The following is a 27,432-nucleotide window of genomic DNA, read 5'->3' as shown; positions in this document are numbered from 1 at the left end:
CCTTGCTGTGTATGCCTGTTCTCCCAGGCATGAGACAAGGAAAAAAAAGGAGACCTGTTACATTTGCAAACCAGTCAAAGTGAAAGACCTCACAACTTTGAGGCTGCAGGGAATGAACTCTGTCTCTCCCAGAGGCATTTTCATAGTGCACTGGCAGCTCCAAAGTGCTGAACAAAAAGCAACTTACCTCCAAGAAAGATAGCCCTTTTCCTATGCAAAACTGTCAAAACTGTGATTAGTGTGTTTCCTTTGTCACACGTGAAAAAAAGACGCTGATAAAGACACAATCCATGTTGAAAATGAAGTGAGTTTTATCACGTTTACCTCTCAAATCCTTTTTACATACAGTTGTTACAAATAATACCTGACGTTATTTACACTAGAGACACTTGATCTTTTTTTTCTGTTTTCCTGAGACTGTTTCCTTTGTTCATGTGTTCAGTTTTGTTGCTTCTCACGGACAGCTGGTGAATGCTAGTTTCCTCTTGTCATTCTCATTCTCGTCTTTCACACAGCAGTAGCAAAGGAAAAATACTTCTCTCTACTGACACAGAGAGCCTGCCTGTTTCTGGCTTTTAGCAGGATTTTTGTTTGTTTCAGACAGAGGAACAGATGACAGATAGGTAAGTAAACAAGATGGAGAAAGGCATGCTTGTTAAATTTTGTTTTCCCAGACACAGCTGAAATGGATCATCATGCAATGCCAAAATCCTGATCTTTTTCTTCTAGGATTGTGCTATAAGATCTTTTCTGATCCCTTGCTACCTTTTCTCTGCCTGGTACTCTGATGTTTACCTGTCTCTATCTTATATGTTTAGCATAAGTCAAATAAATACAATATCATTTATTACCAGATATTTTCAATCACTTGACTCAGCTGCTGCCAAACTTGCTTATGGTCAACTTCTTGAGTGTGGTGTTTTTCCATGATTTCCAGCTGTCAGCTCTATGAAAAATGATTCCTCATTTAATCTGAGTGAAAAACAGCTCTTGTGTCTGGCTACCCTTGTGAGATGATGGATTGGCCCAACTTGTGCCATGAAAAAGTACATTTAAAATGTGCTTCTGAGAGAACAAAAACTCAAGGACACACTTTGACATAGTACCAAAATTGGTTTGTAACTCCTTTTAGAAGACTAACAAGAGGTCAGGCTGTTTTTTTTTCCCATCAGTTTTTCCAGCAGTCAAAAAAAACAGACAAAAAAATCCCAGACCTTGACACATGAGTTCAAATTCCCTGTAACTGCCCTAAATTTCTCCCAGTCCAAAATATTTTAGAATTTGCTTCCAGATCTTGGTTTCATTGCAGGTGTGTCTATTCTAGTTTGCAATTAGCAAATCTAGTTTTTTATAAGAATTTATCTAAATTTTACATATTTTTAAACAAATCAAGCAAGCAGATGCTTAGAGGAGAGTTATATGTATAGTCTCTTGGCTGGAATTGTGTTTCCAGAGTGACCTGCAAATCCAAACACCAGTGTCACTTTCTCAGCTGTTCTGTGGAAGGAAACCTAGCAGCTGCTGTCTCGTACTGTAGGCTACTTGTGGCATGATCTGGGTTTCTGGCAATAGAATTAACATGCCAAACCAATACTGTGATTTAAACATGTTTGTTAATTTCCATGCACTGAATAAAAAACTTAAGTGGAGTTTAAACAATCTTTAGAGGTCTTCCTTATGCTCATTTAGAACAAAATGAACACAATAGAAACAACTTGTGATTAAATTGAAAAGCAGGTAAGTTATCTTAATCTTAGGCAGGAGTAAAATACTCTTTAAGAACTCACACAAAGTACTTGGTTTCCTCTCTGGTTGTTATCTTTTAAATATTTTTGGATTAAAAATCCTCTGTCAGTTTTGATTCAGCATCTGATTTATATACACATGTTCATCTTGTTTAAATACTTTGACTCAGCGGAAGAATTATGTTAAGCAAATATGTTCAGTAACTAGTAAACAAGAAAACATTTTACTTGTAGAATGTGAAAATGTAGATTGTATGGTTGTGTGTTTTGAAACCTCAAAACACTGGGTTTGTCTGTATAGACTCAATAGTAAATTTTTTTCTAGCTTTTTAAGTTTGAGAATCTTTTTTCCTCTGGTTAGCCAGTGTCAGGTGGTGTTCATGGAAGAAGCCCTTCACACTTTGGATGGTGACAAAAAAGAACAGGCAGCTTAATGCTACCAAACTAGGGGTGTGTCAAATCTCTCTCAAGAATGATAAACTCAATGGAGTTGTCTATTTTTAACCTCCTGTTCTTCCCTTTTGGCAGACTAATCAGTGTTAGCTGAGCTGTTTCACTGAATGAATCCAAGCAACTCTGTTGCTTTCTGAAATGAACAGTGGACCTTGAAAGAGCATTTCAAGTCTGCTTTAATGTATGAAGTCCCATTTTGAAACACCATGTCAAATGAAGCCAGTTCGGAGCAGAAGCTTTCTACAACAACAGTCAGTTCAGTTGCTGTTCAGGCTGGGGATGCCAGTATTGTTATAGCTGTACTTAAGGTAAGGCAGCAACTTACCTTACCTAAGAGCATGTCTGTTCTTGGCTTTTGGCTACACATTGATTACTACTCCTTTTAAATGTTCTGTGCAAATGAACAGTTAGTATGAAATTATAAGGCAAGGTCATTTAATCAAGTAACATCTAATAGAGCTTCCATGGAAGTTAACACTTATTTCTGTTCACAATTTCTATTTGTGGTTTGTTGTTTGGTTTTTTTTTTTTTTAGATAGAATAAATATTTTGGGCAAAAAATGTAGGCTCTTAGAAGCAAGGAATTCCTCCTATTCTGTTTAAAAAGAGATAAATGCAGTGCACCATGAAAATGTGCTAATAAGCATGTTACCTTTAATTCTAGCTAAGACTCCTCAAGAGTTATTTTGAAACTATACTCAGCAATATTTTTACATAATAAGTAGTCTACCAACTCCATAAATGCAGATTGTGTGTCTTCTTTTCAAGTATTTGCTGGGGGAAAAAAAACAAGGCCTAAACCTGATAATGACTGGTTATTTTTGAAAGCTGAGACTTGATATTCCCATGTTTTTTAGTAGAAGTCCTTGAGTGTATACAGTTATGTTTAGAGCACCTAAAGGCCTGTTCTGTGAGCTGAAATCTACACCTACAGCTTGCACAAAATGTGGCATGGGGAGTAAAGGTGGATGCTTAGGTACTGAATCCCAGCTGGAATTTATTGGTAGTTTGATTCTTCATTCTCCAGACAACTTGGAAAACACGCAAGCCTCAGCCACTAGAGTTTCTAATGCAGCATAAGGTGATAATGAGTGGGGCTGTCATGGAATTAGGGTGATTATTCTGGGTGGGGTTACCTCAGTTGTGCGGGTGGGAAGGTTCTCCTATCAGTTCTCACCTTCCTGGGAGACAGTGTCTGCTGCCGCAGGGGAGCAATTTTGTTGCAAGGAGACTTAAGTTTAGGGTGAAGACATTTATTTTTCCTGTGTGCCGTGGGAACCATGCTAGCCTTCAGTGACAACACTGCTTCATTCCTTAACACCATCCTCTCTGAGTTATACTTCTCAGACTGTAGCAGTTCTGCAACATAGTGAGGAAAGACTTAGCTATGCATTGGGTTGCTGTCAAGCTTCCTTTCTTTGTGTATCCTTCAGGACACAATGGGAGATTGCTGTTTGGGTTTCTATTCCAAAGGCTATTAAGTGTCCCTGCTCCTAGTTGTGCAATCTCTCTCTATATATATTCTGTATACAGGTATGTTGGATGTGTGTGGTGGAAATAATATTTGGGGTTATGGTTTCTGCATTTGCTGTAATATATTTGTACCTTCCGCCCACCCTCACCCCCACCTAATTTCCTTAACTATCTTTGCAATCTTCAGCTGAAAGGGGAGATGAGTTAGAGAAACCTTTTTGGCTCATTGTGATAATCTTATTCTTCACAGGCAAAACCAAAATCACAGTAGCTATTGGGTAACACTAGTTGCTGGGATTTTGATACCTGTTTCAAATGAAGTGAAGTTTATATTTTATTCTCTGTGTCTTCATTCTGCAATTGAGTATGTTTATGGTTCCCTGTGCTCCTATGACTATGGAAAGTATGTGTGACCTGGGAGTCTGTGTGAGTAAATAAATGAAGGCAGGCCTGTGTTTTCTGATGGCTGTAATTGTTTACTTACAGTGTGGAAAATGGGTGAAGCTTCAGCTAGCTGAATCAACACCAAATTTATTAGAAATTGGCAGCAATCAAGATGAGACAAAAAAACTACTGCAAGATCATGAATTCCTCCTAGCTAAACTTAAGGTAAGATGTGATAAGACCACACAAAAATACATCCAGTCTTTATAGTTCAGCTGACAACAGCTGACATAGCTGCCTGGGCCTCCTGTTGCAATGTGGTTGTTAGGTTAAACTCCACACAGGAAAAAATATGTTCAGCCTTTGTCAGTGTAACAGATCAAAGTTAGGCCTGTGCACTGGAAAAATATGCTTACTGTAAATTACTATTTTCTGACAACAACAGTAAAGATGCACTATTTTTTCACTTTATACATTACTGTCAAGTCAAGTAAAAAATTCTTATAGCCCTCAATAACTGCTAAATATAATGGAATATAATTTTTTTTTTAATTCTCCAACGTTATGAAAAGTTTGATTAGTTTATAAGAGCTGTAAACACAGACAAGCTCTTTGTAAGTGTGAAGTAGATATTCCAGGCACATTTTTATTGAATATTAATTGATGTAAATTATGGTAAGAATGATATAGTAACATTAAATATTGCTTGTCTTGAGCTAGGAAGATTTTCGCTAAGTAACAGACCTAAATTCACATTTTAGCACTCTTGAGAACTGATTATAACAACAGTGACATTTGGATACAGGGTGACATGCTTGCATGAAAAGGTTGAATTATTTTAAATGTGGATGTTTGACACTGAGAAGAGTCTAAAGGCACCTAAGAAGAAATTTTGTTTGCATGTTTTGATAGGGCAGATTGACTTTATATCTGTAGACGAATTCCTCTAAAATCTTGAAGCTGTGCACAGCAACTTATCTTAATAGATTCCATTTATTTTTTTGAGATTGCATAAAACTCAGATCTGAAAGAGCAAACATGATCTGGATAGGATCAAGTGCATTTGATTTAATACCACGGACTATGTGCTTCTCCAGTCATAAATCTCAAACATATGTGAGTTAATTTAATACAATATATAGAGAATATAATCTAATATGGTGCATAGTATGGATTTTGTGTAGTACAAAGAATAGCATTACAACAAAAAAATGAAAGTATGTATCTCCAAAACAAAACCTCCAAAACAGAGAAGGTGGTTCTGCTACCTTTACTTATGCAAGTGCCTCATCTTTATTGCCATCAGTGCTACAGTCAGGCATTCTTGGAACAAGCTGCTGTATCCTGTTTGAACAATTCAAAATTAGCTGAGTTCTTACACACTGACAACTGGAAGAAGCTGGGTTTTGTTTCCCAGTTGTCAAAAATAAATTTTAAAGAGAGAAAAAAGAAAATATAATAATTCCAACCTTTAAAAGAAAAACAAATGTTTAGATAACGTTACCCTCAAGTCAAATTTTAGTGTTACATATTTATACTAAATGTTGTTTGCTAAGGGGAAGAAAATAATACAAATGTTCTGAGAGACACCTTGTAGGTCTTGCCATCCAAATATATCAGGAACAAATACTCATTTCATGTTTTATATCTACAGTCCTTGAAAAATTCAGCATTGATTAATGAACATTCTATAAAAGGATTAAGTTCAAAATGACTATTTTTTCCTCAGTAATTTAAGTGCTGCGGTAATACAGGACTGCAATGTCATTATCATTCATACTGTGCATTTTTCAGATGTGACCCTGTCTTATAGTAAGCTGTTAACACTTGTCCGAAAGTATTGTTTTAAGTTACTAAATCCACTCATCAAAAGTTTTTACAAGAATGATTCTCAGTCTTTGAAGTACTGATTATAGAAATATTTTCCCTTAGCATTTGTTAATGAATTATGCATTAGTTATGTGAAGATGGATAAAGAGGTAGTGATGTTTCAGTCTTCAACATTTATTGACATAAAGATTTAGTTACTTATGAGAGGATAAAAAAGAATTTAGAAATGTGGGCAGGAGAGGGATTGAAAAGACAACACAAAATTGGAGTTGCTAGATGGTCCTTGTTTTGATGGTGTCCAGCATATGCAATTCTATTTGATCTTTTACCCTTAGTGAGCAACATAATTTTGGAAATTTTAATAATAATTATGCAAATATATGAATATTCTCCCAGCTGTGGTCTTATCCAGCACAGTTTTTAATTCTTCCATATTGGCTACAAGTCATTATTTTCATTGACTATCTTGTTCCAACCGACTCTATCAATGGTATTCTATGGCAGCTTGTAACATATTTACTTTTGCTCTTAATTAGATCTTGGCATTTGGAATGCATTATAAATAGTCTAAAAAAAAGGTAAAGATGAAGATAAGGTTTTGTGCTCCACTAAAATTTGTTCTAGTTATGTGGCAACATTGTGATATTTTGTCTCAGGTTTACATATCTTTTTAAAACACTTATATGCAACTGTAGTAATGCTAATACAACATACAGCAAATCAGAAATATCTTGTTAGAACAGCACATTTATGAAAATTAAGGCTTCTATAAAATAATTTATGAATATCCTATCAAAAAAGATCCTTTAATTCAAAATAGTGTATTCATTACACTTTATATTTATATTGATAATCTGAATTGCTTCAATGATTAAACTTGTATGAATTTGAAAAGTAGCTTCATTTGTTTTTTCAGTCTGTATCTTTTCAAAGTAACAACATTAGAAAGTTACATTATAGCAAGAGGAAAAAAGTTGGGGTTTTTTTCTACTGTGCTTCCTTAGGAAGAAGGGAGGATGAAATGTTAACGTTGCTAAATGTTAAGAAAACCTAAACAACCAGTATGAAAATCAACAGGGCAGATGGTACTATAATGAGTAATAGAAACAGACCTGTTAAATGAGAAAGCAGTAATTTTTAGAACATTTCTTTACTGCTTTTAATGTTCAGAGTTATTCTGATAAAAAATGGTGCGTTATTTAGGGCATTAGGAGAAAACATATCCAAAATAGTTTCCTTTGATAGAATGTACTCTGTCATACTCATTACTGATTTAAATTTGTTCCACTGAATTTGGGAATTTGGAACACCTTACTATTTTAATAAAAAGGAGAATACAACTTTTGAAAAGGTCCCTATTTCAAATGTTTATGGATTATGAAACAGACATGTTATTGTTAACATGAAAGAATAAACGCTGATCAGGAAAACTGAGACCAAACAAAAAACATCTACATGATGTTTACAACATCTAGTTAAAACTCCTTTCAGTGTTCTTCAAATTTCATTTATATGTATCGTAGTGATGTCCTTTATAGAGGCAATTATTCTATTTGTTTTTGTTGAATTCTCATACTGATTACTAGCAGCCCAGAAGATCAATGAAACTTGTTTAGCAACAGTGATTTAAGAGGTAACTACAGTTCATTTTCTTAGTTTTGTTCACTGATGCCTAATTGGTAAGAAAAATTCGTATATGCTTGTCACTTGTTCTAGGCAAGCTTACAGATTTGTTATCCTTTGGACATAAATTTGGTGTTTGTAAGTATTAAAGAATTACTTATTCTTTTATAAGTGATGAATTCATCTGACAGGTCTAGATGCTGCCAACACTTACACATATTCACTGTTTCAGGTTCCATGAAATGAAATAAAATGTTTCTTTTAACATGGTTAAGAATTAAACATAAATGTTTTCAGGTTTGGAATCATAGCCCTTTCTCTTTGTGATTTGACCCTTCAGTAGCCTCAACTAATACTCTGATTCTAAACTAACATATTCTATTTCTCTTTTGCTAAATTAGACTATATCAGCAGTAAGTTGTTTTGAAAATATCAACTTCTGTGATATCAAGCAAGTCTCCTTCTCAACATTTGCCTCATGCTTGTTTAGCAGGTTTATAAGTTCTGGAAATGTAAATATATGTATATGTATATTTTGATATCTCATTCTTTACAATATAAAAAAAAAATATGAGAAGAATCAAAACCAGAAAAACTTGAGAGACAAAGCTTCCAGGAGGTAAAATGATATTGATTGCAACGTGCATACGCATTTCTCTGCCTTTCTTCTGTTCTCCATAATACAGTTGTATCCAGCAGAAGCCCTGTCTGGAGATAACATTCTGTCTTAGTGTTCGAATCTCCCAATATTAATTCTTTCTGGATCATTTAAAAAAAACAACCAACCAAACAAACAAAAAACCAAAACGAATGACTCTGTGTGTGCATGTGTTGCCATGCTTTTGGATATGAAAATGTTAAAATCCCCACTAAGACAAACAGTGGCATTCTTGGTTTGCTTCCAAAGTTCTGGTTTTTATCATGAAAGAGACTGTGGCAGAACCACTACAAACCAGAAATAAATCTAGCCTATAAACTTAAGTTTAAAATCAACACTGTTATTAATTTGGCTCATGAACCTGAAGATTGCTCCTAATTATTTTATTTACTTCAATTCACAGAGCATAAATTGCAAAACAGTAATTTATATGCTAATATCCAAGAAAAACAAATGAGAAAATGACATTCTTCAAAAACCAATAATATAATATGCTCATTTTTTTGCATTTTCTATATTTTAAATAAGTCAGCTATTTCAAGTAAAAATATTTTTATAATGCTTATTTTTCAGTAATTTTGTTACGGAAGAAATGATTGTTAGGATCTTCTGAATTATTTACAAGTAATTATCGAAGTGCCCAACAGTAAAATTAGCAGCAAAGTGCAGCTGCATTTTCATCATAAAGGAAAGCTGATTTTTTGCAAGTGATTTGAAAAAAAAGGGAAAAAAATGATTTAATAAATATTTTTTTCAATGTTAGTTCAGCTCACACATCAGTTTCAATATTTGCATAAATAAAATTCTTCTGAAATAGTATTTGTCTCAAAATAGTTTGACTGCTTTCTGAGCTTCAAGTTAATAACTATTTGTGTTGTATAATTTCAGTACTACCTATAAACAAAGATTAATTTTAGCAGCATCTCAGTGAGGAGGATAGTATACACCCCTGAAAATTCCAAGTTACAATGTTCCCTGTATCAAATACGAGCTGAAGTGTGAAATTTGGCCCAAAATAATAATGAAATATAGGGAAGGAAGAAGGAAAGAAACCACTGAGCAGGATTAGGGTTTAAAGATAAGCTAGGTATAATTCCATAATTATGAGAAATGTGTGCTCCAGTCAGTGCGCATGCAAGTCTTCTCAAACAGTTCGACAAGCCCTACCTGTTTTTCAAGAAATAACAATGACAGAAATAGATGGAAAAAGGAACAAAAGACGAAGAGTTTTCCAAAGTTTTCTCATTCCAGAGCAATCCGATATCCAGTTCTGATGAGAATATCGCTCATTGGGAGCAATCTGATCATGAACCTCATTATGAAATGATGAACTTGATCGTGAAAGGAAGAGGATCAAGAGGAAGCAGAAGAACTTAGGTAGTATAAGAACAGAAATATAGTAAAGTTCAACAATCCAGATATAAGGCTGTGCAGTTAAAGAGAATAGCAAGTATTTCTGTTGTGGCCTTAAGTTTACTACTTGACTGTGGAACAGCTGTTAACCACCATGGATCTGGAAACAGTCTAGGATCCGATACTTGCAACTATTCTGAAGAGAATTAGGAAGTGCAACTGGAAATTTAGGATTCTGGTCATCTATACTGAAAAAAGCTGACATCAAACTGAAGGTAGGTGCCTAGTAGGGATATCAAAGGGAAGAGTATCATCTTATTTCTTAGTGTGGGCTAAAAAAAATGGGTTTTTTGGATTAGCAAAAAGACCAGGATTCTCATAAATATATTGAATCAGTAAATACCACAGGAGAGCAACTGCTTAAATTGAACAACGTAGATAATGTTGGAGATGTGGTATTTTAGTGGTAAGTGTATGGATACTCAAAAAGATAAAAATGTTTTATAAAGTCTCCCATTACTTGTTTCATGAACTAGCTTCTCAGTATGTTTTTTTTCTGATGATTCAAACAACCATCATGACTATGAAAGCAATTTAATCGCTATTACCTGAGTGTGAAAAAACACTGATGACCAAATTCAGTTTAGAGTCACAAGTATTCCTGATGAGATAAATTCAGATCCTGGGTCTCCAATAGTATGGTGGGAGAGGTCTGTAGGACATCACCTTTCCCAGGTCATGTGGGAATCTTCTGAATTTCCTCAGCAGCCCAGATGAGTTAAAAGTTATCTTTAGTGCTCTTTTCTTTAAAATAGCCTGTCAAAGGGCAGCATAAATTCCACCACCTACTGCTGGGGCTTTGTTGTTAGTTTAGTTTGGTTTGTTTTTTAAGTGCTGGTTGTGGTCTAACACAAAATGAATTTTGTGTTTCCTTGAACCAACTCAAGTAAATTTTCAGTAAAACTTTCAATAAAATTAATAAACTTAAGAAATTAAGCAAATCACCATCTGGTTAAATGCTTCCAGGCATTAGCTGCTCTAGCCTCTTTGAAAGTCAGAGGGGAGACCAAAAGAGCTAAAGCAGCATCGATTTCCTTGCACCCTAAGGATCAATGCTTATGCTTTGGAGTGAAAATAGGCTAACCAAATATTAGGATACAGAGGTAGGAGAGTGGATTTGCATATGCTAATAAACATTGTTATTTGGCCATGTTCTGCAAAATAAAATTACTATATCTAAGTCTGAAAAAAGCCTGTAAGGACCATGGAGCTATACATGCTATGCAGTGATTTTCAGCTAACAAACAAATTCCAAATCAGATACTTCTGTGAATGATTGCAATAATTATAATGGGAAGTTTTTTTTAAAAAAAAAGTAGTAATTTTTATTCATCAATTCAGTTAGTTGGCATAAGCAATGTTGAATTGAAAGTACTTGAAGATGCAGCACCCCAGGATGGTTGCTTAGTTTGAGATATTCACTGACTATCCTCCTATTAAATGCCTTCAAGCATTTGTTAGAAAAATGATTATTTGTGCAGAGTCTGCTACAAGCAGTTTATGTCTATGAGAGATGCCCAGGAGCAGCCTTGCATGAGCTACCCAAATGACTCTGCCATTGTTTTAGCACTATTTCCGAGTTACCAGTGCAAGAAGGCAATGATTTATTCTGTCTGTTCATCCAGCACTTGGTACTTTTTTGAAGCTACTGAAAGTCAGATTTAGTGTGAAGTTTTGCCATCTCAAGAAGAGCAGAAATGATCAATGTGTTTTCATTGGCCAGGAAGGGTAAAATGCTGCTCACTGCGCACCTTTTTTATTATACAAGAAAACTTTATTGGTTTGGGAGAAACTGCTAGATATTTTTAAAAAGCTGTTTAAGTTAAATTACATAAAAATATGAGTGAATTGAACATTAGCAGTTTTGCTGAAAGACAGGTTTTTCATATAGCAAAAAGGAAACCAAAACCTATAATGATTTTAAGCATTTCTTAAATGTGTTGTACAAAGGTTAAAGCAAGGCAGTTCCTTGGCTCCAGAGCCAAGAAAGCAGTTGTTTTATTTTCTATGAATAATACGTACTGCCTGAAAAACATCTCATCAGCTGTGGAATGAGCGTGGATTTGATAAGAACTCCAGTATAATTCTATTTTCTGCACTACATTTTGGGTTTTTTTTAGCTAAATCGAATTTTAGCAATGAAAATCTATGAGTTAAAATTCACATTGCACTGAAAGCATAAATAAGGAAACGAAATTACACTTTATAGAGTAGGATTAGGTCAAATAAGTCTATTAATAATTCTAGCTGTATAAGCTACAATTATACTTCTTTGACTATGCCAGTAACTTTAGATATTCTTGTATATTTGCATGTAAGTGGTTGTGAGCAATGAGCAGTTTTGCAAGCTGAAGACAATGCCAAAACTCTAACTGGACTCCGTATTTAACAATTTCTTCTGTATATGAGTGAATGAAGGTGGGACCATGAAACTGTTCAACCAGAAAGAGTAAGTTCAGGTAGCAGTTGAAAGGTGTCTGAAGAATTTAAACAGTATTGTGTATGGTAATGAAAAACTTCTGGATACTTTGCTGCATATGGGTAACATAGTAATTGGATTATTGGAAACCTATGTTGTTTCTATTTTGAATGTTATATTCTGAGTTCTGACAGCAGGTCTATGTTATGCTTACACCTTGTGTAGACATCTGTGATACCAGCTCAGACATAGCCAGCAGTGTAGCAGCAGTAGTATGAACCACAATTACCTGCCGCTTTCACTAAAATTGTCTGCCAAACCTTAGTTGTATACCTTTAGGAACCTTTCTAGGAATCATTCTATGTCCCTCAAGAACAGGGTTCATTCATTTTGCAACTGGTGCATTTCTTGTGCTCAAAGCCCTGTAATGCTTCATTAAATTCCAAGCACCCTGTGGCTAGAAGCGGTAAGTTGCAATAGGATGGTTCTCAGATCTTTTTTGAGCTGCACTGTACTAAAGGATTTACAGTGCAGATGGCAGAAATGCTTTTAGTGAAGATACAACCCCAGTGAAAGCAGTAAAAACAACCTGAGAAGTACTCTGCTAGCACTGAGTTCTAGGCTACTGACACTGCGTGACTTAAAATTTACCTTAGGCATGTCTTCACCAGCTGCACTCAAAACAGATACCACAGTGTAGACTTACCCATTGCAGCATTGTTTTCTCTGAAACAATACTGTTGCAAACTGGCAGCACTGTGAATAACTCAAATTGGCAAGGACAGGAGACAAGCTTAAGAAACAGGAGAGGCCTTGATTAAACTAGAGATGGCTACAGTCACAGTAAATTTAGTGCTAGGACTTACTGCAGTAAATACAGTTCTTGAAACATATACTCTTGTATAAAAGTATGATTCTTGCAGAGTGACATGAGTTTCAAACAGTTTGAGTTGTTGTGGTACAATTTTGTCAAATATCCCACAGCTCTTCTACCTGGTAATTTTTGTTTATAAATGATTCTTTGGGAGTACACTTTCCAAGCAAAGAGAGGGGTTAATTTCAATTTAATACAGTACAATGAGATCTTGGAGATCTACAGTGACTTTAAAAAAAAAAAAAGTTTAAAGACAATCAGCAGTAAATCTTTGAGCAGTGGTATTCAACATATTGTTAACTCATCACTTTGATCCAGTTTTATAGTGAGATAATTGGAGGGGAATCTCTTGCACCTGTCCCATGTGTTTCTGGCTCAGAAATGCACTTCTGTCCCAGGTTCTCCTGTCTGGCTTCTGTTTCCTCTTTCCTTTTCTCAGCTGGGATTATGTACAGCCAGGTGTAAAAGTGAACAGATGTTTACAACGCACAGAGAAATGCCATTTTCTGTGTACTGCTGACATGATCTTCTTGTAGTCTAAGCAATTCCAGAATATTTGACTACGGAGCAAGTTTGACTTGACTCTTCAGGCTTGATCAGGCTATAAGATATGTTTAGGATTTGTCTTTTTTTTTTTTATTGCTACAGAAACTGGCTTGAGGAGTTTAAAATCCATAAATTCAGTAGCTTTCCTACTGAAGATTACACTGAAATGAAATGTGAAGATCAGATGCACATACTTCAGTGCAACTTTTTGCAGCTCTGCATAAGATTCACCAAGATTTAGAAATAGTGTGAATAGTTCATGCCTTGGTATGCTCCTTGCAGTAGAAGGTCTCTTTTTTTTTTTTTCCCTAAAGCCAATCTTAGCTACATAACATATGTACACAACATAATGTTGAAATGAGAGAATTCTGTAGCAGCAGAGATACACAAATATCTCATCATTGACAGCAACTTTGTAGCCTATAGACTACAACTAAAAATGCCTACCTATAAATAAGTGTAAACTGTGTGTTATGAAATAATTTTAAGTTAGTAGCTAAAATTAAATTACATGGCCTTTCACATTCTTTAGAACCTTCTGGGGATAAGAATCTGTGATGAAGTGCAGCACTCATAGCAGAGAGGGAAGTAATATGGGGAGCAACAAGCTGTCTTTGGATTATCTCAGCCCTGGGCTGGAACATCTACTGAACTGACTTTGAACAAAACATGGAGGGAGCAAAGAAACAGGACAAATAGCTTTTTCAGTAATAACTACCTCTGAGGCTGAGTGGTCTGTACACTCCACACTGCTTTATGCTTCTGCCCTCACCAGGCAAATGACAGCTTTAAGAAACAATCTCATGGTTTCCCTCTTCACTAGAGTCACACTTTGCAGGTTAGAAATAAACTGGGGACTTTCAAGGACTCCAACTCTCTGCGAGCCTCTTGAAATGGCTGGAAAGTAAGGGCATGAGAATCTCACCCATGGCATCAACTGTTAAAACTGTGGGTTTGGTTTATCCCTCACCTGTTGAGGGTAGCTAGCTGTCCAGAGAAGCAAGTATCCTCAATGGTTTCCAGTCTTCTCACCAAATTTTGGAACAATCCGAACAACAAAAACTTTAACACTGAATAAAAGCGAGTTGATGTTTAGTATTTGAACATTGATATGAACTTGCACTTCCTATGTACCAAGTGAATCAAAATCACTGAGGTAATTTGTTGCAGGACATAGTCCTAAATTTAGGTCTATTTTAAAACAAACTTTAGGATGTAACAGCTATTTCCTAGTGTTGGGTGATAAATGACAAGAAAGGAGAATGACCCAGTCTGCACAGGAAACCTTTGTTATTTTGTTTTCCCTTTCATGGTCTCTTCATATGTCTTCATTTATCAGTACTTAAACTATTGAAATAATGAATGAAATACATAGACCTTATTTATTTTTCATTTTTATAGCTTTTTAGAAATTAATACCTTATATCCTAATTAATGACTCTTCTAGAAAATTCTTTTTCTAAATGTAAAATAGTGTTAGTGCTGAATTTGGGTCTTGAGTGCTATCACTTTGAGTAAGTTGAACCGTTAGGAAAGAATGAAACATTTTTCTGTGTCCTGTAGACAAGCAGAGCTCTAGGCGTTTCATGTTATATTATCATATATAATTAGAAAATATTGATCATTCTGTTGAAATTGGACAGATAACAAAGCAGTGTGACATGGAACATTAGTAATAAATTTCTCTCTTATGTGTCTGAAAAACTAGTCAAATTATCCTTCATTGTGTCTTCATGGTAACAAAAACATTGTTTTATACTGTGCTTTTATTGGGATTGCCCTTTAAAATCATCTTGCAAGCAGCCTGGCTGTGTTTTCAAAATATATTTTGAGAATTGAGGTCTGTTCTGAAGGAATGTAAATGTCATATCCAGCCTTTATATTGTCTATGAAATGTAATGAATGACAACAGGAATAGCTGGCATTAGAAATAATTGGAAGACTGAAATATATTAAATGTAAAGATTGTTTGAAGAGCAGCATATTATAGTTATGTGTGCTCATCTACCTACTGGCAAATGGCTTCAGTTAAAGAAACTGTTCATTAGTATTCCATGTGCAAAAGCTTAGAAACAAATTTAGTGGCATAATTAGTAAGATGGGAACAAAACAACACATGAATCTACCAATTCTACTAGCATTATATAACACAACAGAAATGTGAGCGCACTATTAATGGAGGTTTGCCTTTGATGTGCTTGATATGTTTTGTATTGTGAAAATCCCACATGTCTGAAGTTAACCAACAAGTGGGAAAGAGAGGATGGGGCCTGAAAAGATGGGTAAAGTGGCCTTCCAGGTGAAGTAAATTCTTTCTTCCTGTTAGTATTGCATTGACCATTGGAGATTTCAAGATTTTATCTAAAATGCAGTTTTCTCAAACAAGTGAACAATGTAGACAAAGATGTGCCCTATTAAATAGCCATCATGCCTGTAGGTTACTTCTGAAGGCAATTACCAGTGGGAAAAAAACCCCAAACGTTAATTATTTTCAGTAAACCATAATCTGTTTTTTAAGAGAGGTAGGAATAGTATATACTACCTTTTTCCTAATTTCTCAGGAAATAATCCTTGACTTTGTCATTTTTAACTGAAAACATTGACTGCTAGCATATTAAATCTCCAGATTTGTTTTCTAGCCATCACTTGGCCTTAAAGTGAGCTTTTTATATTCAGCAGAATGATTTTAACTGAACATGTAGAATTCTGATGTCATTTTATGGAATATCTTTCAGGTGTCTCATAACTTAATTCTCCACTAAAAGTCAATATTCCTTACATCCTATCCCTATGTTTCTCAATAATAAGATATAGTCTCCTTTTGCTGAACTTCTGTGATGTCTGAAAGAAGTGTCACAATTAGGAAACCCAACAAATAAAGGAAAGTGGACATAACGAATGGAGTCATGACAGCAGAATTCTCCATGGTTTTATTTTTTAGCTTATGGGATTCACTTTTTCAAATGAAGTCAAACTTAACTGCTAAAAGACAATGCTTGGCATAAAGAAGTTTGAAAATCATTTTACATCAAAAATATTGCTAAAGCATTTTCAGCCATATCTAGTAAGTGCTCTGAAGTATGTCTACATTAACCTTATCTTACCTTGCTGTCACAGGACGATGAAGTCACATCCTTGTGTATTTCATTCATTCACCTTCTGTCATGATATTTCTTTTATTCTACACTTTGACCTTAAAGCTTCCACAAGACTTTCACAAGATCTTTTCTTCTAGGTGCTAGGAAATAAAACAAAATTCCTTTAGGTCTGTTAGCCAGGATTCATCCAACACAGGTAGCATTTGGCAGTTAGTACTTGGATTTTAGCCTTTTTTTCAGGTTGAACAAAGAATCAAAGCTTAGCTGGCTCTGAAGAGATTGTGCCCATATTTAGGAAAATCCAGTATCACATGGACAACATAATTTTTATAGCTTTGACAGTATACAAGTAATTGAGAAATAACGATGCAAACCAATTAAAAAACCAACCAAACAAGGAAGTTGAAAGAACTGTGTTAAAGATTGCAGTGAAAGATTGATTTTCATTTGACATTTTCATGAACTCAGTTCATTAACTTACCATTCTCATTGTTTTGAAGCTGGGTTTTAAATTTTATTAATTGTTAAACCATATAATCTCTGTGGTTTAAAAATGATCATGAGTTAGTGCTGTTCTTTTTTTATTTCTAGTAATAAGGATTCTGACTGCTGCACATAAGACTAGAAAAACACCTGCAGCAACCCTTGGTTACCTTGTCAGCTAGATAAATATTTTTGAATAAAAGATGACTGGAGTACTTGTGATTAGATTCCTAAGGCCAACTCTTTTTCCTGATCTGATTCTTGTCTCGTTGTGGTATAATGGAGACATAAAACAGTTGCTATCAATAGTTACATCTGTGTGACAGTATCTACTCCATGCAAATGACCTTATTTAAAGTCAACGCATCATTTAAAATAAATGTTAATTAGATTTCTGCTTAAATACAGAACAAGTAGCATTTGGGGGATTTGAGCTTTTCTTCTCGTATTATGAGGCAATCAGGATGGGGATTCAACAGAACAAAAAGAACTGGTTTTACAGAAGGATTGGAAAGCAGCAGTTCCCATTCCTGGTATTCAGAAAATAAAATAGAGTGTGCATTGTTCTCTAGAACACTGGCTTTTGATCAGATGCTCTCTTTGATGGGTTTGTCACCAAACAATAAGCATGTATTCATGTTGCTGATAATGACTGTTCTGTATACTGTAGAAAAAGATGGATTTGTTGGAGTTTCTCTTATGACTGTTAATTTTACCACTCTTTGTTTTCATAGTTGGCTGCCTGTACATTTAAGATAAAATAATTTAATTCCATTTTTTTTCAAAGAAATAATAAAAGTTCCATACTTTATTATACTGTTCTCATAGTACTACTTTTAGAACTGATGAGCCCCTTTGGTTCAAGCTGGCATCTCTGCGTAGTATGCAAGGTCTGGGGAGGACTGGGGGATATAGTTCTGAGTTTAGAACAATAAAGTTCTCTGCAATTTCCTCTCTTCAGTTGGATCTATCAGAAGAATTTGAAGTTTTCCAGTTCTTTAGCCTTTATTAGAGTCTGTGTCATGAGAATGAGTTATCATAGATTTTAATTTGCCTAATAGAGATTTCTTTTCCATTACACATTCATTTGATAGCACCCATAATAACAGAAGAAAGTGGCACTTTATTAATTCATACTCATGATAAAACCTGAGATGGGGGGAAGAATAGAACAAATGCTAATCAAGTTTTCTGACACACTTAAGATTTTTAACATAAACTGCAGATGGTCCAGTAGTTATCTTTCTCATGGTGAGATTAGTAAAGGGAATGAAACACAGTAGAACAATTTTCTTGACAATAGAGTATTATTATTTGGCAGCCAGCTTGAGCAATGCCGTGAGCTGAACTTGAAACACTGTATAAATTTAGTGTTTTTCTGGAGAATATGTGCCTATGTTCAAGCTACTCTTGTCTGGATTGCATTGAAAGCTTGTAATGTCAGGTATGTAATACGATGGCATATGAAAGAAGATTCAAAATATCTGCATTGCTACCACTTCCATGAAGATCTGTGTTTAAGGAGATGTAAACCCATTTGAATCTAAATATTAGCGATATAATGATAAATTCTCTTAACACTTGTTTTTAAATGAAATTTCCTAAAAATATTGCCTCATAAGCACAAATGAAATTCAGAAGCTTGCTATGAAACATGCAGGAACAGCTGCACTCCTATCACTAGGAACTGGAAATAAAGCAGGAATAGGAGAACTGTGGGTAGTTTATCAGACCCACTGAAAATATATCCTGACACCAGTATCAGCACAGTGTTTCAGTGTTTTGGATTCTGTTTCCAGATTTCTTTTTTTTTTTTTTTTTTCTTTCTTCTCAGGCTTTGGAAGACCAGGTGTGGGACCTGCTGCATGAAGCAGACAAGGCTGCAGAGGAGAACAAAGAAAAGAGTCAGGTGTATGATGCCATGGCGGAGACCCTTGGGGATGCATGGGATGCCCTCATCATTATGTTAGAGAAGCGACAGGCGCTTCTGGAACTTACTTCAGTGTTCTTTGAAAATGCTCTGGAGGTTTGTATTTAAATAAAATTATTCTTAATTTGAAACCTTCTGCATCTTACCAGTACTCTGTCCACTGTAATTTTACTCTTCTATATGTTCATTGAATTCCTAAAGGTTGAAGCAATTAAGAAATCTCTAGATGTATCCTTCCTTTTCCACCTTCTGGATAGATCAGGATGAAACTGAACAAAAATCCATGTAGGCTTTAAGAAATATCCTAGTCATAATGTCTCCAAAAGTTGTACTTGACAGAAAATGACAGTGAAAAATGGAACTGGGCCAAAGCTTTAAAAATGTAATTCAGTGGCTATGGACATTCTGCAGAGTATCTTTCATTTCTTATAATTCAACTTATTTGGCATTGAAAGAACTAAATTCTCAGGTGCCTTCACTAATACTTACTGAAGATTGGCGACTGAAATTTTTACACAGAAATATCCATAGAGCTATTGTAATTATGCAAACTAAATGTTAGTCTAACTTGCCAGTCCTTTACCTGAGACTTCCCTGTGCAGATGTGCACAAAAGGACAACTGTGTGAGCCCAGAGACAGATTTTAGTGTTGTCTTTCCCTGTTTACCCATTTCTCTGTATGTCTTATCCTCAATTCACTGATACAGAGGGAGCTAAAGCAGAGAGGGATTCCATGTCCTGAAGTGTGCACTCACTCTGTGTAGCCTTACATTCAATTTGCTCCACATCCCTGGTGCTTTGAAGAGTTTAATAATTCTCCCTGATAATTTTGTTTCTGCAATAGTACAGTGCCACCTATAAATTACAGGAGCAACCATTATACTGCTAGCTGTCCTAAGAACTCCAAGATCAACAATCTACTAATTATTGTGTCCTGGCAATGTGTATTATACAAAGAAATTAGTACAGAGTTGGCATAAGTATCACTACAATAACTTCTGTACTACCAAAGGTCAACCTAGTGCAGAATAAATCCTTAAGGGGCTAGTTGAATTGCCCCTGCAACACGCTTATATCATTAAAACAAAGTGCAGCAGATGGAGCACAGCACAGATCACACCCGTTATATATGGAAGGGAAGAAGAAATGCGATATTGATTTAAATAGGAGTTGCTGAAACTTGTTATGGAAAGGCTTTTCTTTAAACGATATCCTGTGATTATGGAAATCTTTGTTTTATTGTGATAAACCACAAAATGTATCTCAAGAATAGTCTGTAGTGAAAATCAGAACTCGAATCTCAAATGTTGATACCAGACTTTTATAACATGCAGATCAAGGAGATAAATGTTGAACAACCGAAATGGTTGGACTAGATGATCTTCAAGGTCTTTTCCTACATAGATGATTTTGTGATTCTGTGAATCTGTAAATGACAGAAAAAGCAGAGCACTTGCTTTTCATCTTCCTTAATTTCACCACAGTTTTCAACATCTTTGCTTATGCTGAAACACAAGTTTGAACTCCACTGGTTTCTTCATTCTTGAAAAGGATCAGTAGAATCAATAAAGATTGGCTAAGATGCAGAACATGTGTCTCAACTCTGAGCTACTCATACTTGGAATTGCACCTGCAAAGGTGCAAAGAATTTATTTGGCTTCCAAATAAAATTCCGATCTTGGTTTTAACAATCTCAGCAGACTACCAAATCTGCTCCAGATCTCCTTGAAACACAGCATGTTTCAGTATTTAAAAAACAGAAGCCATGGGAAAATGAGATGTAAAGGAGTAATCTAACTTCAGTCTTCATTACAGAGATGCTGTTTTCCCACTATAATTAATTACTGTGTTTACCATAATATTAGTTAGCTTAAATTTGCTACTCATTTCTGCCTTCAGAAGATTGCTTTGAAGATTGTATCTCTGTCTGATATTGCCCTTAAATGTTTTTTTCCCTCAATACTTTAACATTAGAAGGAGGTTCTGGAAAGGAGACCTAAGTTAAAGGCTTCATTCATGTTAAATCATTTTACTGAAGGCTTTGAAATTAACGAGTTCCTCCATAAGAATTTATTTTCAGTGGGTCTGAAGGCTATGTAGGAAAGATGATTCATAAAGTGAAACTGTAATTACAGAGTATGCAACTGAAATCTGGGTTCCCATAATCAATGAGAACCTCAAAAACCCAGGTGCTTAGAGGCTACAAAGCATCTGTACCTAGCAGTCACTAAAAATGTCTTTTCCCAATACTTTACAAATCCTCATTAGTTTTCCCTAAATACAGAGATTATGATGAAGTTCTGCAAAGAACATCATGCTGTGCTTCTTCCCACCCTGTTTTCTTCATGCAGTTTGCTGTTAAAATTGACCAAGTGGAAGATTTCCTGAAAAATGCCCAAGAGTTTGACAATATTGACTCTTTGAAAGAACTCCTTCTGCAACAAGAGCATCATACAAAAGGTACAAACAGTATTCCACTCCTGATGGTGTGTGATTGTGTGCTAACTGCTTAAAGGATGATTTTACTCTTCCTGTGCATACTTACAAAAAAAAAATAATCTTAGAACAATTATGAAAATGTTCTATTTGGAAAAATATAATGGTGAAATAACTCTTTATCAGGCCTCCCAAAAGATATAAAACTCCTGGCTTTGAGATAGAACCATGAGAGAGCTATCTTTGTTGCTGCAGAGCAGCTAGTGATAAGCTTATATTCTGATTTCAAGGCAGTCCAGGTCAGATGAGCTACTAAGAAACCAGCCTGACTTTTAGTGCTGTTTGGCATGCAAGTTCTAAAACCATCGTTCTGTTCCATGGAAAAATTCATCAAAGTTATCATAGCTACCAATGAATTAGCATTTTCCTATGGAAAATTTCCATTAGAAAATTTCCAATCAGCTTTAGTAACAATCCCCTGCAGAGCCCTACAGTTTCTTGAGAATGGCTGGGGGAAAAGTATGCCCTCTGCTTTCCTTTGCCTAGGGATGGGGTTTGAAGCAGAAGTGGTGAAGCGAGGGTGGGAGCTATGAGATAGAGGTGGCAACTAGCCAGCTTCAGAATCTATTTGCCTACAGTGGTTCTCTGCATTTTGCTTCTGCCTTTGAGGAGTGGGGCTGTGTTTCACATCCCCATTGAGCTGTCCGATCTGTTCCAAGAGGTTCTGCAGCTAGAACTGAAACACTCTTGGAAAAAAGGTGCTCTCTCCTCTTCCACCACAACTTTCCTGCACATATGTTTGCCTAGAAAATTCTTCTATGTGAGTGTTCATTCAAATTTTCATGTGAAGCATCTTCTACCATGTTATGGTACTCAATTCAAAAAGGGCAAAATAAATTTTCTCAAAACCAATCTCATTATGTGGCTACTTCAGACACTTTTGCAATTCCATGTGGTTCTCTATTTTTTTGTAAGACTTAAGACTCCATCTTTGTAATTTTAACCACATTTTGCTATAAGATTACTAACAACTGGCAGAATATTAATACTTTATTATTCACTAGTGGAGTACCAGCTTAAATATTTTTAGCTACCTTGAATGTCAGGTATTCTTCTCAGGAGACTGAACAGAGAATTGAATTCAGGTAACTCTAACATGGGTTTTGGGGCTTCTAATTCAATCTTCATGGGAGCAAAGTGCTCACTGTATAGCAATTTTAACATGAAGTATCTGGCAGTAATTTATTGCTGAAGAGAGGGTCTATAACTGTAAGAATCAAATGGTTTGCCAGAAAAAGACTGCTTTGATGGGAATGAGCCTTTCTTCAGATGAAGGAAAGTCATTCCAATTGACAGGTTTCTTAATCTATCTTAACCACATCAAATTTTGAAAACTGATATTGTGATATTTGATAAAAAAGAGTTTGTATCTCTTTCTGCAAGAAGGATACTGACTACCCACTCCAAAGTAAGATAGCTGAAAATACATCCTTTATAAAGTATTTGCTCTACCAGTATGTGATGAGTAGTTTATCACCAAAAAAAAAAAAAAAAAAAAAAAAAAATTGAAACAAAGGCATTTCAAATCAGAATAAAAAAGGTGAAAACATGAATTACCCTCATTCATTTTTATATGTATACCATTTTGGATGGACAAAAATGCTGAAATGGAACATTTCTGGAAGGCAAGAAGTTAAATGGACAGGCTTGTTGCAGTGAGCTTGTGGAAACTACACTCTCTTGTTAGCCCTTGGCATCTGGAGAAGTGGAAGCATTTGACTTCTGCATCTTCCCTAAGTGCTCCATATGAAAGTTGGAGATTTAGGGTGCTTCACTTTGAATCATCAATAGAGGTACTCAGCTGGGAACATGAATGTTTCAGCTGTTTGCTGCCTGTTGTTGGTTGCTTCACAAGCTCCTTGAAAACTTTTTATATATGTGTGTGTGTACCTCTTATTCTGGCTTGGCTCCCCTTCTTCCTCATTCCATACCTCAAACTTTTTCCTTTTCATTTGGAAGACCTATAAATACTGATTGTTTTATGTGCATTAGATCTTTTACTATGTGGCTTTAAGGAGCTGGAACAAAGACACAGACATGACTAGTAGGTCATTAAAGTGTACTAGTGCGCTGAATTTTAACCCTGAATGTATCTAGGTAGAGGTTATGGAAAGAAGATAAGAGTTCTTGATTTTCATGACTTATTTAGTCATAAGGTTATAACAGCCCCCAGACAGGAGAACTTTTCCTTTCAGCTTCTGTGAGGGGCATAAAGACCTAAACTTTACTTGCATCACTAATGAGAAACTACAGAGGTTTCTGACCCACACAGAAAGCAGGGTCGGAAACTCCACTTCAGCTTACCTGAGGATTGGGAAACCATCACAAATAACTCAATTTTGAGAAAACAGTATCACATCTGGGTTTTGTCTCAATGGCTCTCAGTGCATCGTTATATGTCTATTTATATATACTATTATATGTACATACATGTATGTGTATACACTGTTATATCTTTGTAGGTATACTGTAGGCATGTAGCTGTTGAAAATACCTTAGGACACATACCTTCTAAAGTAAGTATTTACAACCTGTTCATGCAATGCATGAAAATACATTACGCTCATGTATGCAAATAGATAGGTAGTTTTAAAAATACTTGAGTAATATTTGAAATACACTACTAGAATTACAAATCACATTGGTTTCTTTTCCTATGAAATTTTATTCTTACAGAGCTTTTGGAAAAGTCACTTGCACTTTTAAACAAAAGCCAAGAGCTAACTGAATTCATAGAAGAATTCAAATGTGAGGGGCCAAATGCAAATCCGGAGATGATCCAGGGAGCCCAGAGCAGCTGCTTGAAAATTGACAATCTCCTTGAAATGCTACAAGACAGGAGACGGCAACTGGACAGATTTCTTAAACATCAGCGCCAAGGACTCGAGCAGGTTCTGCAAATTTGCTTGTGGCACCAACAAGAGAACCAGGTAAGACATATAATATTAAGGGAAGTCACAGTAAAAAAAAAACCCTAGCAACTGTTTTACAGTAGATACTATTAGAGAAAATGAGTTTAAATATATTTATTAGGCCAATGTCCCTGGGCCACTTCTGTTTGAGATCCTAACTTTTGAATATTTGACTTTGTAACTATAACATCCATATTTTAATATAACTTTAATGTCCTCAAAAACACTATTTCCATTATGTGGATCCCTCCTGTAAGTTATCAAATGTGGTGCTTCAAACCAAACTAGATTCCCTTCAAACTGAATTCCCAGCACAAAAAACCTCTAGCCATGTGAGCAATAACAGTAACTGGTAATAGCAGTTACAACCACAGCAGGCTGTTTCTGGACTAGTCAGTTAAAAAGAAGATATAGCATAGGTAGCCAGTTGGTGTGTCTGAAAACAGAGGAGTATTTTGTTCTTGGAGTCAGACCAAAATTCTATAGGGTAGTGTAGAGATTGCAGGTTTTCCACACCTGCAACCTGTTTCTCTCTCTTCTTTCTCCCAGATTAGCTTCCATCTCTCACTGAATTTCTCAAATACAACTTGTTTTTGTACCTTCCTCTCAGAGTTTACATACATTTAAGTCTTACTCTTCCTCTTTCCAGTCCTACCACTCTCCTTTTCATTTCTCATCTCCCAGCATTCAGATCAGATAGCTTTTCTCTCTTTGTGCTCCACATTACCAGAAAAACTTCTGCAATGTAAGACTCTCTCGTCTCATTTTCTTAAGAAACACTACATAACTTCATCAACTTGTCAGAAAAAATATATGGGGAGAGTCCTGCTCTGCTTCTTTGGACGTTAAGTATGCTGAGAAGGAGGAACCTATGCAAGTTTAACTGCCAACGTCTAACAAGACTAAAGCTGAGTTATTTTCAGTGTTTTGTAAAGAGGCTAAAATTTTATATGGACCTCTGACAGTACAGTCCTGATTGTGATACATCTGAAAGTTTCCTTCTTTGACTCCAAAATAAAGTTTCTCCCTGCATCAGAGGAAAATGTTAGAAACTGTAGCAGTAGTCTATTCTGTAGGCACCAACTTTGCCTGTGAGGTTAAGATCCTCCTTAACCAACAAATACAACTCTGTAATTTTGCATAGAGACAACAAAATTGTACACAAGCAAGCTGACAGCCTTACTTCTGGAGCACTCAGTATCAGTAGCTGCCAGAAACAGAGCAAGAATTACTTACTTAATGATTAGATAGGAAAAAAAAAAACCCAAACAATAGATAAATATAGTATGGTCTTATGCAAGTGTCATCTCAGTATGTCGTTATAAAATAATAGCTGACAAAAATACTGCAAAACAAGAACTACAATATAGGAGGCTATATCCATTTCTGTGCAGATCATTACAAACCATCTAGTGCTTGCTTAGAGATACATATTATTGCTGCTGGTACTGTTTTGTTGTTTGAGCTGTCTTTTTTTTTCCCCAGTATCAGCACATAATGATACCATAAAAGAAAGTTACTCAAAAAGAAATGTTGTTTCAATATAATGTATTCTAATAAATTTACAACAGCTACAACTCTACAACTGAACTTTCAGTATCAGTCTAACTCACTATATTGGAAATATGTCCTATTTCATCTAGAAAAATTATCCTTTCTCTACATTAAAAATATTAGATGTTACTACAATTGCCTGATCGTGCCAGTGTTATTCCATGGTATACAAACATGGAGGAACACTCAAAATGGAAACACTCCAGAAATAGCTTGCTGTTGAAGAGTAAGGGATAAATACGTGGGGTCTCTTTTGGAGCCAAGCACACTACTTTTTCTTAAAAAATAAAAAAATAAAAAAAAAATCACATTGCCTGAGATGTTAAACGTCACAATTTCATAAAATTTACTAGGGGATTCTACTTGTCCTCATTTCATAAAGGATAAATATTTGGGAGTAACCAGCTAGTATTCACTCTAGGTGGGATTGAAAATATTGTGCAGTGAATTTTTTGTGTATATGTTTCCATTTCCTCTCACGTATGTGCCCAGATCACAAAAAATATAGAAACTGTTTTCTACAGGCAAATTTCCTGATCATCTGAAGAGAGTGGCCAGTATTTAACTACCTGTTAGCTCATACCTGCATCCAGTTTGAGGCTGGTATACGCACAGAGGGACAAATTCAAATAGTTTTTCATGTCATGCTTATCAGAATATACTGGTTTGAGTATCTGCATTAGAGTCAAGCCTAGTATAATATATGATTTCTACATTTATGGAAAACTAATTTGTATGGAATTTGGAATTATGGAAATTATGGAAAATTAATTGTCTACCTTGACTTTAGTAAGGCCTTTGACACCGTTTCCCATAGTATTCTCCTGGCAAAACTGGCTGCTCGAGGCTTGGATGGGCACACGCTTTGCTGGGTAAAAAACTGGCTGGATGGCTGGGCCCAAAGAGTTGTGGTGAACGGATTTATATCCTGTTGGCAGCCGGTTACGAGTGGTGTCCCCCAGGGCTCGGTTTCGGGGCCACTCCTGTTTAACATCTTTATTGATGACCTGGACGAGGGGATCGAGTGCACCCTCAGTAAACTTGTAGATGACACCAAGCTGGGTGGGAGTGTTGATCTGCTCGAGGGTAGGGAGGCTCTGCAGAGAGATCTGGACAGCCTGGAGCGATGGGCTAAGGACAACTGTATGAGCTTCAATAAGGCCAAATGCCAGGTGCTGCACTTGGGCCACAACAACCCCCAGCAGTGCTACAGGCTTGGGGAGGAGTGGCTGGAGAGCTGCCAGTCAGAGAGGGACCTGGGGGTGTTGATTGACAGCTGGCTGAACATGAGCCAGCAGTGTGCCCAGGTGGCCAAGAAGGCCAATGGCATCCTGGCTTGCATCAGAAATAGCGTGGCCAGCAGGGGCAGGGAAGTGATCTTACCCCTGTACTCAGCACTGGTGAGGCCGCACCTCGATTACTGTGTTCAGTTTTGAGCCCCTCACTACAAAAAGGACATTGAATTACTCGAGCGTGTCCAGAGAAGGGCAACGAAGCTGGTGCAGGGTCTGGAGCACATGTTGTAGGAGGAACGGCTGAGG

At 36.0% G+C, this 27,432-nt stretch overlaps 1 protein-coding gene across 6 annotated transcripts in view; it reads left to right on the top strand.

Moving 5' to 3' along the window:
* The first annotated feature begins 545 nt into the window (after positions 1-545).
* Positions 546-27,432, top strand: part of CCDC141 (coiled-coil domain containing 141) — a 96,187-nt gene continuing 69,300 nt past the window's right edge. For 2 of the 6 annotated variants that reach the window (XM_074829254.1, XM_074829251.1), the window contains exons 1-6: positions 558-623; positions 2,274-2,506; positions 4,158-4,280; positions 18,834-19,025; positions 21,281-21,389; positions 24,102-24,355. In XM_074829254.1, coding sequence (XP_074685355.1) covers positions 2,405-2,506; positions 4,158-4,280; positions 18,834-19,025; positions 21,281-21,389; positions 24,102-24,355 — 780 coding nt within the window. In that variant the 5' untranslated portion in view covers positions 558-623; positions 2,274-2,404. Of the gene's footprint in view, positions 624-2,273; positions 2,507-4,157; positions 4,281-18,833; positions 19,026-21,280; positions 21,390-23,904; positions 23,942-24,101; positions 24,356-27,432 lie in introns of those variants that run through there. The other 4 variants (XM_074829255.1, XM_074829256.1, XM_074829253.1 and 1 more) reach the window with 4 other exon arrangements.

This window comes from Strix aluco, chromosome 6, assembly GCF_031877795.1.
Source record: "Strix aluco isolate bStrAlu1 chromosome 6, bStrAlu1.hap1, whole genome shotgun sequence".
Classification (NCBI taxonomy): domain Eukaryota; kingdom Metazoa; phylum Chordata; class Aves; order Strigiformes; family Strigidae; genus Strix; species Strix aluco.
The sequence above is the reverse complement of the archived record's forward strand: the minus strand, read 5'-3'. Positions and strand labels throughout refer to the sequence as shown.